The sequence below is a fragment of the Macaca fascicularis genome, chromosome 20, assembly GCF_037993035.2.
Source record: "Macaca fascicularis isolate 582-1 chromosome 20, T2T-MFA8v1.1".
NCBI classification, from domain to species: Eukaryota; Metazoa; Chordata; class Mammalia; order Primates; family Cercopithecidae; genus Macaca; species Macaca fascicularis.
Window position 1 is genome coordinate 44,252,556 of NC_088394.1, and position 13,087 is coordinate 44,265,642.

The 13,087-nt window shown below is 41.7% G+C and overlaps 1 protein-coding gene across 11 annotated transcripts in view; it reads left to right on the forward strand.

Moving 5' to 3' along the window:
* The window catches only part of LONP2 (lon peptidase 2, peroxisomal), a 119,029-nt gene that overhangs the window by 103,361 nt on the left and 2,581 nt on the right, over positions 1 to 13,087 (forward strand). For 3 of the 11 annotated variants that reach the window (XR_012428921.1, XM_065537744.2, XM_074027191.1), the window contains 3 exons: positions 1,453 to 1,660; positions 2,047 to 2,237; positions 6,057 to 7,384. Coding sequence is in view for 7 of the 11 variants with exons in the window: in XM_065537744.2 (XP_065393816.1) it covers positions 1,453 to 1,660; positions 2,047 to 2,237; positions 6,057 to 6,092 (435 nt within the window). In the remaining 4 variants the exon portion in view is untranslated. Of the gene's footprint in view, positions 1 to 1,452; positions 1,661 to 2,046; positions 2,238 to 5,618; positions 9,466 to 10,618; positions 10,665 to 13,087 lie in introns of those variants that run through there. The other 8 variants (XM_005591856.4, XM_074027190.1, XR_012428919.1 and 5 more) reach the window with 5 other exon arrangements.

Genomic DNA, 13,087 nt, shown 5'->3' on the forward strand with positions numbered 1-13,087 from the left:
GAAAAGAAGTGCCCAGTAGCTTCAGTGGATGCCACACAATTCTGGAGTAATTTTTACAATCAGGATTTTCATTGTCCAAGCCCCTTAGAAAAAGAAGCAACCCAGCCCCTTACCCAGAAAGTCAGGCTGTATACTGCTGTTCCTTAGTGAGGTCAGCTCTCAGTAGAAACATCTCCTGTTTGGATTCATGCTTAGTTGACCTATTGTGTTCAGTTCCTCTAACATGAGTAACTTCTAATGGGTAGGAAATTTTAAAGCTCAAAGGGTGCACTGAGAATTAACATTACTGATTTTCCACTGTTACTTTTTAGTGTTTTCATAACTTGGATGTGTTAACCTATGGCCCATCACCTATGCTCCTAATCTCAGGTGACAACATGTTCAATTTAAGATGGCAGGCAGTACAGTGGACCTCTCATCCCATGGGAAAGAACCCAGGATGTTTATTATGTAGTATTGTATAGTCTCTGCAGCAGTAACAGAGAAAGTTAAAGGTAAGCGGTGGAGAAGTAAAATCTAGAGTTTCTAATATAATCCTTCTCACTTTTCTTTCTAAAAAAAAAATAATAATAAGAGACAGGGTCTCACCATGTTGCCCAGGCTGGTCTCTATCGAACTCCTGGGACCAAGCGGTCCTCGCCTCAGCCTCCCAAAGTACTGGGATTATAGGCATGAGCCACTGTGCCTGGCCAAGTTCACTCTTCTTAAAGGTCTGCTAATAAGAGGGTTTCCACTTTTTGAAACAAATTCATGATTACCTAAAATGAAGCTAGGTTATGAAGTATATATAAATATGCAGCCCAATAGGCTGGGTGCGGTGGCTTACACCTGTAATCTCAGCACTTTGGGAGGTTGAGGCGGGCAGATCACTTGAGGTCAGGAGTTTCAGACCAGCCTGGCCAACACGGTGACACATCTCTACAAAAAATACAAACATTAGCTGGGTGTGGTGGCCTGTATGCACCCATAGTACCAGCCACTTGGGAGGCAGAGGCAGGAGAATCACTTGAAGCCAGGAGGCAGAGGTTTCAGTGAGCTGAAATTATGTCACTGCACTTCAGCCTGGGCAGTGGAGTGAGACTGTCTCAAAATATATACACATATTTGCAGCCCAATAAAGACACTTAGATAAAACTATTGGGTTTATTCCTTGAAAACTAGGGCATGTGTAACTAGATCTGGCTTATAAAAAGCAAAGTTATTTACATATGTTTTAAGGTAAAATTGCTTCTGATAAATGTCAAAGAGGAAGTTTAGGTCTTTCTCCTGGCAGAAAGCCAGAGAGTAAGTGCTGAATGTGACTCAGAATGATGTTAGATAACAAGGACTTTGAGGTAAGTGGCTGAAGTCCTCTGTGAAATCAGCCAACTCTTGCAGGATTGTGTGGTATCAGTCACCTGCAAACACTTCGGCATTTGCCAGCCCAACTCTGATCATTCTTCTTCTTTCAAGGTATCTCAGCGTTTGAGTCAGCCAGGAGTAGCAATAGGTTTGGCTTGGACTCCCTTAGGTGGAGAAATCATGTTCGTGGAGGCGAGTCGAATGGATGGCGAGGGCCAGTTAACTCTGACCGGCCAGCTCGGGGACGTGATGAAGGAGTCCGCCCACCTCGCTATCAGCTGGCTGCGCAGCAACGCAAAGAAGTACCAGCTGACTAACGGTAGGAGCCTGCACCCGGCCAGGCAGGCATGACCCAGGAGGTGACACCATTCCATGGCGGAGACTGGCATGAGCTCGAGACTGCTAGTTACGCCTCTAGCGAAGTACACACTGTTGCTTTTGAACCCCTGTGGAAATTCTAGTTCCCATTTCAGGACTATTTGACTAGTGCCTGAACTAGAAACTAATTCAAAAGGTTTATTTTGTTTTAATCCGACTTAGAGTGGAACTATTCTTCTAGACCCTCACTCAAATTGTACTCTCCACTAATATTTTGAAGAATTCATTTACCCTAAACATTCATTTTTGTTTGTGACTTTTTTTTTTAGGAGAAAAAGAAAACAGGTTTAATTTTTCTACATTAAAGTCCTTTTTTCCTTTTTAAAGCTTTTGGAAGTTTTGATCTTCTTGACAACACAGACATCCATCTGCACTTCCCAGCTGGAGCTGTCACAAAAGATGGACCATCTGCTGGAGTTACCATAGTAACCTGTCTCGCCTCACTTTTTAGTGGGCGGCTGGTACGTTCAGATGTAGCCATGACTGGAGAAATTACACTGAGAGGTCTTGTTCTTCCAGTAAGTATGAAAAAACCAATTTATATGGTTTTTATTTTTTATTTAATTTTTTTAAATTAATATTATTTTTAAATAGGGGTTTTGCCTTCTATGAAAACCTTGGTTTTAAGTATATATTAAATTTTTATACCTGTAACTAATTCATATTTTAAATTTTTGATCAAATAAAAACTGACAATTTTTCACATTTTCCCTTCTTTTTTTTTTTTGAAATAGGTTTCATTCTGTTGCCCAGGCTGGAGTGCAGTGGTGTGATTGTAGCTCACTGTAGCCTCCAACTCCTGGGCTCAAGCGATCCTCCTGTCTGTCTCCCAAATAGTTGGGACTATAGGAGCACGCCACCATGCTCAGCTAATTTATTTTATTTTGTGTAGAGACAGGGTCTCTCTGTGTTGTCCAGGCTTGTCTCAAACTCCAGGCCTCATGCAGTTCTCTCATCTCCACCTCCCAAAGTGCTGGGATTACAGGCGTGAGCCCCCGCATTCAGCCCGTTTTCCATTCTAAGAAGATTTGCTAAGGGAGAAAATATTAGTGTGGTCATCAGAAATACCGGCAGTTCACATGAAAATTTGAGGCCTTGTTCTACTTGACAAATTGTTAAAGATATAGCACGTGTGCAAAATAGGATAGTAGCTTTTTTTAAATTTTAAGCCCATTTCTTAAATTTGAAGTTTCTTTGAGACCTCCTCTCCCCCTGCAGAAAACTTTGCTAGTATAGAATGGAAACTCTAATAAACATTAACCGTATCTAATGACTACATTTTGAAAAGGTTCTATACATGTGGGGTCTTGAGGCTCCAGATCCTAAACTGCTTATAAAAATATTGTGATAAAATGTACAGAACTTAAGAGTATTTAGATTTTAAGTTATTAGTTGCCAGTATTAGTCTACAACAGACTAGACAACAATTTAGTCTACAACAAGATTTTGGCAGGTTCATAGCAAGATGAGGAAAAAAAAAGGAAACAGTCTTTTTTTTTTCCTATTGAGATGGAGTCTGGCTCTGTTGCCCAGGCTGGAGTACAGTGGCACAATCTTGGCTCACTGCAACCTCTGCCTCCCAAGTTGAAGTGATTCTTCTGCCTCAGTCTCTCAACTAGCTGGGATTACAAGTGTGCACCACCACGCCCGGATACTTTTTTCTATTTTTAGAACCTCTGTAGAACAAATGGGTTTTCTACTTGGTACCCTCTCAGAGCAAATCGTAGCCCAAGTAAAGGCTTCCACAGCCTCAGGAGAGGACAGCCACAGCGGCCTGGAGTACACCTTCAGCTCCAGACTATTACAAGAGGCAGGACGGAAAGCAGGAGCACTTGAAGGAAAGGCCTGCGAAGGCTGGAGAAAACCTCTTTCGAGAACAGAGGACAAGACGGGGCTTTGAGATTTAAAAGTGGTCAGAGAATTATTCAGGAAAAAACTATAGTGAAAAACAATTTGTTCTAACAATTGTTAGAACTCCAGCATCTAAAAGGAGTTCTAACAGGAAGATGAAATGGAACAAATTATCCAAGAAATAATTGAACATTTCCTAAAAGTTAGGCATCTTCAGATCGAAAGGACCATTACTAACCAGGAAAAACATTTCATCCTCTTGACTTTTCAGATCACTGAGGGTAAAGTGGCCTCAGCACTGACACTGGATGTGCAGTACCTTCAAAATTATGAGGGAAAATGGGCCGGGTGCGGCGAATGATGTCTGTAATCCCAGCACTTTGGGAGGCTAAACAGGAGGATAGCTTAAGTCCAGGAGTTCAAGACCGGCCTGGGAAATATAGTGAGACTTCATCTCTACAAAAAATTGTTTTAAAAATAGTAATGAGGCTGGGTGTGGTGGCTCACGCCTGTAACTCCAACACTTTGGGAGGCCAGGGTGGGCGGATCACTTGAGGTCAGGAGTTTGAGACTAGTCTGGCCAACATAGTGAAACCCTGTCTCTACTAAAAATACAAAAAATTATCCAGATGTGTTGGCACATGCCTGTAATCCCAGCTACTCGGGAGGCTGAGGCAGGAGAATCGCTTGGACCTGGGAGGCAGAAGTTGCAGTGAGCCAAGATCATGCCACTGCACTCTAGCTTGGGTGACAGAGTGAGACTGTCTCAAAAAAAAAAAAAAAAAAAGTAACGAAAGCTGTGAGGGAAAATGTTTTAAATCTAGTCTTATATACATGGCCTTACTATCAATCAAGTGTGAAAGTAAAATATTTTCAAATATGCAAGGCATCAGTTCATCTTACACTCTTTTGAAGAGGGTATTTTGAAGGAGTACTTCAGCAGCATGAAGAAAACCTTGAAAGAAGATGCCAGTGGGGCAGGAAGGCCTGGAGCAACCAGTCTTAATTGGAACAGATGCTCAGAGGGCTCCCAGAGGGCTGTCTCCAGGGCGTGCATATGCTGGGTGCTGTGACTGAGAGCAGTATTTGTGAGCAATTGCTGCGCAACACATTACCCCAAAGCAAGAATACTTCATACTCTCCATGTTTCTGTGGGCTAGGAATTAAGGAGAGGCTGAGCTGGGTTCCTGTGGCCCAGGGTCTCTGGGCTTACAGTTTAGGTTCCAGCCAGGCCACAGTCACGTGAGGGCTGACAGGCTGGAGAAGTTGCTTCCACGGTGGTTGACTCATGTAACTGGCAAATTGGTCTTGTTTGGTGGCAGGAGGCCCCAGTTCCTCACCTGATGGGCCTGCCCATAGGCTGCTTGAGTGACCTCAGACATGATGACTGGCCACCTCCAGGGCAGGTGATCAAGAGAGATCCAGGCAGCAGCTCTCATTTTGTGTGACTCAGCTGTGGAGCTCATACAGCATCACTCCCACCACACTCTGTTTCTTACCAAGTCACAAAGCCTGGCCCACATTCAAGCAGGGGGACCATTGTAGACATGTTTGAAAGCCACCATAGGAGCCTAGTTTGGGGATATGTTTTACCAGCACGGAAGTCCTGGCTTTAAACCCGTAGAGAGGGAAGTAACTCCAGCACACAGCTAAGCTCTGCAGGAGCGGCGCTCATGCATGGTCAGAATCACGTGCTGCTTTTTCAGATCAACCTAAAGACAAGATGGTTGTGATTACACCTGGAATGCCAATGTTTACTTTGACAGTATTTATAAAAAGAATCATTGACCGAAGGGGAACTCATACCTATGAACAATTTAAAATCCGCCCCCCGATCAGAGTCTTTAATACAACACCAATTGAAACATTTTAAAAAGGTTACTACTTGCCAACCTTTTTCCTGGCTTTCCTAGCTCATACAGTAACAAAATGGAAGATGATTTGGATGTTTTAAAATAGTAGTAAATTCAGTGAAAGCAAGCTGGGTCAGGATTTCTTTCAGCTTGAGGGTGATCATTAACCCTAAAAACGTTTTTCTCTCCTTACAGGTGGGTGGAATTAAAGACAAAGTGCTGGCGGCACACAGAGCGGGACTGAAGCAAGTCATTATTCCTAGGAGAAATGAAAAAGACCTTGAGGGAATCCCAGGCAATGTACGACAGGATTTAAGTTTTGTCACAGCAAGCTGCCTGGATGAGGTTCTTAATGCAGCTTTTGATGGTGGCTTTACTGTCAAGACCAGACCTGGTCTGTTAAATAGCAAACTGTAGGCCCAAATCTCAACTTTTTAGAATTTTAAGTTATGAAGTGCTCAAAGGTACTGACACGGTTGATTTTATTCACACCATTAGGGGTATGCAAGATGTCCGTGTTTCGTAAACATAATCACAACAGTAATAAACCAAGTAGTGGCTAGTGTTTAGTATAGAAGCATAAGATGTTCATTTAGTAAACTGATAAAAATCGAATTCTTGTCTTGTTTTTAGTGGGATCCTTACTGTCCCTGGAAAGATACACCATAGTGGTTCTCAGCACAGTCTCCAGAACAGAAGCATCTGTAGTACCTGATAACTTGTTAGAAATGTACATTCTCAGGCTCCACAGCAGGCTGCCTGAATCAAATCCTGGGAGGTAGGGGCAGAAATCTGTTTTAAGAAGCCTTCCAGGTAATTCTGCACAGTCAAGGAACCACTGGTATAGACCATTACTTAATGGATTTACCTGTAGAGTTTATTGGATCCTGAAACCAATCACTTAGAACTGGGAAAAGATGAAAGTATAGCCAACTATTCTTGACTAACACATATATTCAAGTGGACTGGGTGTGATGGCTAACACCTGTAATTCCAGCACTGTGGGAGGTCGAGGCAGGCAGATCACTGAGCCCAAGAGTTCAAGACCATCCTGGCCAACGGCGAAAACTCTGTCTCTACAAAAAATAAATTATACAGGCGTGGTGGCATGTGCCTGTAATCCCAGCTACTCGGGAAGCTGAGGCACAAGAATTGCCTGAACCCAGGAGGTGGAGATTGCATTGAGCTGGGATCATGCCACTGCACTTCATCCTGGCTGACGGAGCGAGACTCTGTCTCTAAAAAAGAAAAAACTCAAGTGGACCCTACGAAGAAGCCTACACATCCCAACAGAAGCCCCTTCTTATGCTGAGGGAAGCAGCCCTCAGAACATGATAGCTTGTATCCAGCAGAGTGGCACATGCTGGCACACCTCACAGAAGCACCCTGGCCCTGGATGCCTGCAACCTCAGAAGAGTGCAGCTCCCGGAGGGAGGCAGCCATCCATGTGGGATGGTCCTAAGCATGGAATCGTAACTCCTGATACTGTCTCCTATTTCTTGCTTGGCTACACCAGTTTCCAAATCTGATAGATGTCCATGCCCATGTGCTCCTGCTGGGACTCAATCCAGGCTGTGTATGACTATGAAGTCAGGATCACCTGCTTACTGGCTGTGTGAACTTTTTGTATCTTGGTTTTCCTCATCTATGAATTCCAAGTAATGCTACCTAATTGTTACTGTGAAGATTAAGTTCAAATGCAATGTGAAATAATATTAAGCAATTTCTAGTTATTCTAGCCAGTAATGGACTTCAGCATCTTATATTACACAATATAAGAATATATATGTAAAGACATTTTGGAATTTCCTGGATGAGAAGGAAGTCTGGGCTGGGCATGGTGGCCCACACCTGTAACCCCAGCACTTTGGGAAATCGAGGTGAGTGGATCACTTAAGCTCAGGAGTTCCGGACCAGCCTGGGCATCATGGCAAAACCCCATTTCTACAAAAAATACAAAAGTTAGCTGGGCATGGTGGCACCCGCCTGTAGTCTAGCTACTTGAGGCTGAGGTGGGAGGATCAGGGAGGTCGAGGCTGCAGTGAGCCAAGATCACGCCGCTGTACTCCAGCAGCCTGGGCGACAGAACGAGACCCTGTCTCAAAAAAAAAAAAAAGATTTGGCCAAAATACTGTGATAAAATAGCAGACCTGCTGATAAAGTTTATCTGAATGCATTCTGAGAGGAAAAGTCCAGACCTAGGACTAGTTACGGCAGTTGAAGAGAAAGAACATCAGGACGTTTGAAAATATGCCATTGACTCTTATCAACTACTGTAATTTTATCATTTCCAATGTCATCTAAAAGGGAACTAGAACAAACTGTGAATTCACTTTCAGCAACCAGAGGGAGCTAATCCACATTCACATCACTCTGCCCTGTTCCACCCAGCAGGGACAACAAAGGACGTTTTTAGTATCACTTGGGGTTCTCAGTATTCTTCCTTTAGTCCTGACACAGGCAGCCTTGCACTTGTCTGTAGCAGCAGGAGGGCACTTGCTTTAAGCATGTCTTTCGAAAGGCGCCCATTGAGAGAATAATGCATTTTCCCCTTGCTGTATATGACATGGAACATGCTAGCTTTTTTTTTTTTTTCTTCCGAGGTGGGAGGTTAGTTGTTTGACGTCTAAGCTCTTCCTTTTTCACCTGTTTTATTTGGGGGGGGAGGGCGGATAGCCAAAATATAAAATCTACTATTTTAACCATTTTTAAGCATATAATTCAGGGGTATCAGTTACTGGGTGTGTCCACTGTCTACATTTTTTTTTTTTTTTTTTTTTGAGACGGAGTCTCATTCTGTCACCCAGGCTGGAGTGCAGTGGCATGATTTCGGCTCGCTACAACCTCTGCCTCTCCAGTTCAAGCGATTCTTGTGCCTTAGCCTTCCAAGTAGCTGGGACTACAGGTGTGTGCCACCATGCCCGGCTAATTTTCGTATTTTTTAGTAGAGACAGGGTTTCACCATGTTGGCCAGGCTGGTCTCAAACTCCCGACCTCAAGTGATCTGCCCACCTCGGCCTCCCAAAGTGCTGGGATTACAGGTGCGAGCCACCGTACCCGGCTTACGTGCATTTTTTATCACCACAAACTGAAACTCTGTACCTAAAAAGAGTTCCAAATTCCACCCTCACCCCAGACCCTGGTAACCACTACTTCACTTTCTCTCTGAATTTGCCTTCATATGAATGGGATTAAACAAGAGTTGCCCTTTTGTGACTGGCATTCTTACTTAGCAAGCCATCAGCTGCTTGAATAGTCACTGGGGCAACTAATTTTCGCCCAGTGTCCTCCAGAAAAGAAAGATCTGGAGGGTCAGGCTACTGTTTTTCTTCAGAATAATGAGGGGGCAGATGGGTAGGGATGAACCTCTTCCTCCTCTGCCACTTTAGCTCAAAGGAACTCCCATCTTTTTATTATTTGCAAGTTAGCTTTCTGTTGCACATCTCTGCCTTGTAGAACCATGACCTATCAAGGTGTTTTGTCAAAAAATAATACTTTCCCTGGAAAAAAGCCATGTGGTAGCAAATACCAAAACTTTTTATGGCCAAATAATACGCCATTATATCCATAGACCGCATTTGGTTTACCACTCGTCTGCTGATTGTTTCCTCCTCTTGGCTGTTGTGAATAATGCTGTGAACATGGGTGTACACATCTCTCTCGAAGTCCCTTTGGTCCTTTAGGGATACATATACAGGAGCGGAATTGCTAGATCACATATGCTAAGGTCTGAATGTCTCTCCACCAAATTCATATGTTGAAGCAACCACCAATGTGTTACTAAGAGGTGAGGCTTTAGGGGGTGATTATGTCATGAGAGCTCCACCCTCATTAATGGATTTAGTGCCTTTATAAAGGGGCTCAAGAGAACCAATTACCTCCTTTTTGCCCTTCGATTCCCTTCCACCATATGATGACACAGCAACAGGCCCCATCCTAGAAGCTGAGACTGGGTCCTCAACAGATACCAGTCTGCCAGCACGTTGATCGTGGACTTCTCAGTCTTCAGAACTATGAGAAATAAATTTGTTCTTTTAAATTACCCAGTCTCAGGTATTCTGTTATGGTTAACACAGATGACTAAGACAACAGGATAATTGTTTAACTTTTTGAGAACTGCCAAACTTTTCCACTGCAGCTGCACCATTTGACATTCCCGCCAGCAATGCACAAATGTTCCAGTTTCTCCACATCCTTGCCAACACTAATTTTCTGGGTTTTTTATAATAGCCCTCCAAATGGCTGTGACGTATTTTGATTCTATGTCCCGAATAACTAGTGATGTTGAGCATCTTTTTCTAGCATTCATTTTTAAGATGTTACCCAAAGACCCCTGTATCACAATAATTATGCTGGATTTTTTATTGAAAATTATTAACTCTAGGAATTTTAGTTCACTAGACCTAGGGATATGTGTATTTTACCAGTATTCCACATTTTATGCATGGGTTTTTTAAACTTTTCAAGTATTAAAACTAAAGCTTTAGGTGCTTTATCAAGAAATTCTACACTGTCCACTGGAGGCATCCATGTTTTTACTCGGCTCTGCCCCTTTAGTGGTCCCTCTGAACCTTACCTCAAACCTTGCGTCAGGGGTAGATCCCTACTTGCTTGGTCGTTACAAATGCAAATACAGTGAAGAATGTCATCTTTGTGATTGTTCCTAAAATAGTTCACGTCAGTTGAGAAATCCGTGACCGTAGTTAAAGTAATGTGATAGTGAAGTCTACCACCGTGAGCTTCCAGTACTAGGTGATTTGTCTGGATTTACAGTGACCACAATCAACTATGTGGTCAGGTAATTCACTGCTGAGGGCTTTGGATTTTCCTTTATGAACTACTGAAATGAGGTCAACTTGACTATTACTAAGGGACATTTTGCTACAAAGAATGTTAGTTTTGCCAATTCCCTTTCCAAATCTAGAATTTATTTTAACCAGGATTTTAGATGTTAAACATCAAGTAGTTTTGGTTGTTTCAAAGAAGTAACATGTTTAAGCTCACATTATTTGAAGTACTTCAGTTCCTATCCCCATGAAAATTGTATCCAGCAGCTTAAAACAGACTAGTTAGTCATTATCCAATTTGATGATTTATAGTGCAACATTAATGCTCAGTTTTTGTTTTACTAACATTTGGTGGATCCCACAATGAAAATTGCACTTAAAAAAAAAAAAAAAAAAAAACGCTGAAAGAGGAAGGAAATATCAAGAGAGTCTGAATAGACAACAGGCAAATCTGGTGAGCAGTCATTGAGATGTTTTAAATGTTACCAACAAAAGGACTTCTAAAACAATTTTAGGAAAAGCTTTATTTGCCATAAAAATTCATTTCTTTGGAACATACTATAGTTTGTACTTAATGAACTAAAGAATAGTTACTCAATGTGTTTAACATTTTGGGATCTAATAAAATCTTTTGTATTAAGTTCAACTGTAACATTGTCAGCACATTTCTAGGCAGTACAAACTCTTGAGGCTAAATTCTCATCCTGACATGACAGTGCAAGCCTGTCAAAATGTGACCCCAAAACCAGGTGTCCTTTCACTCCATTATATCTGTAAACCTGTTATGCTTTTCAGAATTTAGAAAGACCTAAGAAAAGTACTTCTATGATAATAAAGTATATTTTCTTTGTCAAATTTCTAGAGCTATGTAAGGATAGCGAAAATATTTGGTTCAGCAAGACATTGGGGTATCGTGCTAGGCATAATAAGCACTTTATAGCACATCTAGCCTTCCTCATTCCCTTACGCAGTGGACACCATACCTGTTTATGGAGGAGGGACCAGGCAGAGATGGTATTTAAATAAAAACCGGTAGATATAGGGTCAGAAGTCAACCCAGGCAGTTAGAATCTACAGCCTATACTGTTTGCCACCAAATCTTAGTAGATGCTTGATAAGGAATTTTGTTTGGATGGTGCCATTTTTAGATAAATGTACATTTCTTTTGGTAAATTCAGGTTAGGATCATAAGCAGTAAAATACCAAATAATCCTTTGTGTTTTGAACATGCACACTGGATGAGTGGGGAGGGGAATGACCAAGCTTCAAAATCCGAGTCTCTGTAACAATCTATCTGTACCTTTCATGTTTAATCTATACAAATGACCACAGTCCTGCATGGTAGTTCATACGCACTATTCACCCTGTCGAATTCCGACATTACTTTTATGTCCATTCTAATGCAGCAGTCACAGACTGACCCCCCCGGTATGCTGAATTTGATCCACTGTTTTCTTAATTTGGATTACTTACCAATTCTTCCAATCAGGAGTGTGAAATAGAATTCTACCATTAGTAGAATCACTGCAGATGTTCCTGAATATGAAGAGCTTCTGGGGGTTGGAGGCGGCACACTATTATTTTCGTGAGCTAAGCTATCTACAGCCACTTATGTAAGTTTGAAGTTTGCAGAAATGTGGGTCTTAAAATCATACATATTATAATAAAAAATTGCTCACAAAGGAAAAACTGTTCCCCAACAATGAACATACCAAACTGGCCCATGATTAAATAGGACAATTTCAAGTTTAAGGGTGTAAAAGCAACAGAACAAAGTTAATGAGTATCTCCCATACCTACCCCATATACAGCCTGAGAGAAGACATCAAAAGAAATGGAAGAAGTCTTCATTATAACAAGCAACTTCAGGACAAGAGTTATGCCTCATAAATCAATGGACCACGAAATATGGCTATAGATTTTACCTCTATAGACTAAGAATATGAAGACCTAAATGCAAATTGTTAATACTAAAATGTCAAGCTTATTAACTGTCAAACACAAAATGTACTACCTTAATTTGCTTAAATTAGCAAACCATGAGGTGAAAATGAAAATGGAAAACTTCACACTGCTACTGGTGTCCTCTGGAACCTCTCCAGAAAGCAATGATGAAGTATGTAAAAAATAATCCCAAGACTATACACAGAAAACATACAGATATGTTCATGGTTTATTTATAAATAACCAATAAATTACCAAGTAAATATCCAACAAGAACCTAAAATTAGTGAATCCTCATAAACAAAAATTGTTCTTCCAAGATTATTAGTGGTGAAACACTCAGATGAGCATGTTGTGTGATGAAAGGGCTACACAGTAATACATAAAAGGGCTCCCAGTACCTTTGAAAATAAACATGTGGCTGGAGTCAGGGGCTCATGCCTGTAAATTCCAGCACTGTAAGAGGCCAAGGCAGGAGAATCACTTGAGCCCAAGGGGTTTGAGACCAGCCTGGGCAACATAGCGAGACCCCATCTCTACAAAAAAATTTAATTAGCCAAGCATGATGCTATACACCTGTACTCTCAGCTCTCAAGAGGCTGAGGTGGGAAGATCACTTGAACCCAGGAGTTTGAGGCTGCAGTGAGCTGACTGCACCATTATACTCCAGCCTGGGTGACAGGATGAGCACATGCACATACACATAAAAAACTGGAAAAACCACCTCTGAGTGAATAGCAAGACTATAGATCTCAATTGTATGTGCAGTTTTATAATTTCCAAAGTCTACATGATGGACACATACTTTATAATCAACATACTTTAAAATACTAAAACTACAAAATGATATACCTCCACGAATATACCCAATGTTTTGTTTTTTGAGCCAAGAGTCTCAGTCTGTCACCCAGGTTGGAGTGTAGTGATACGATC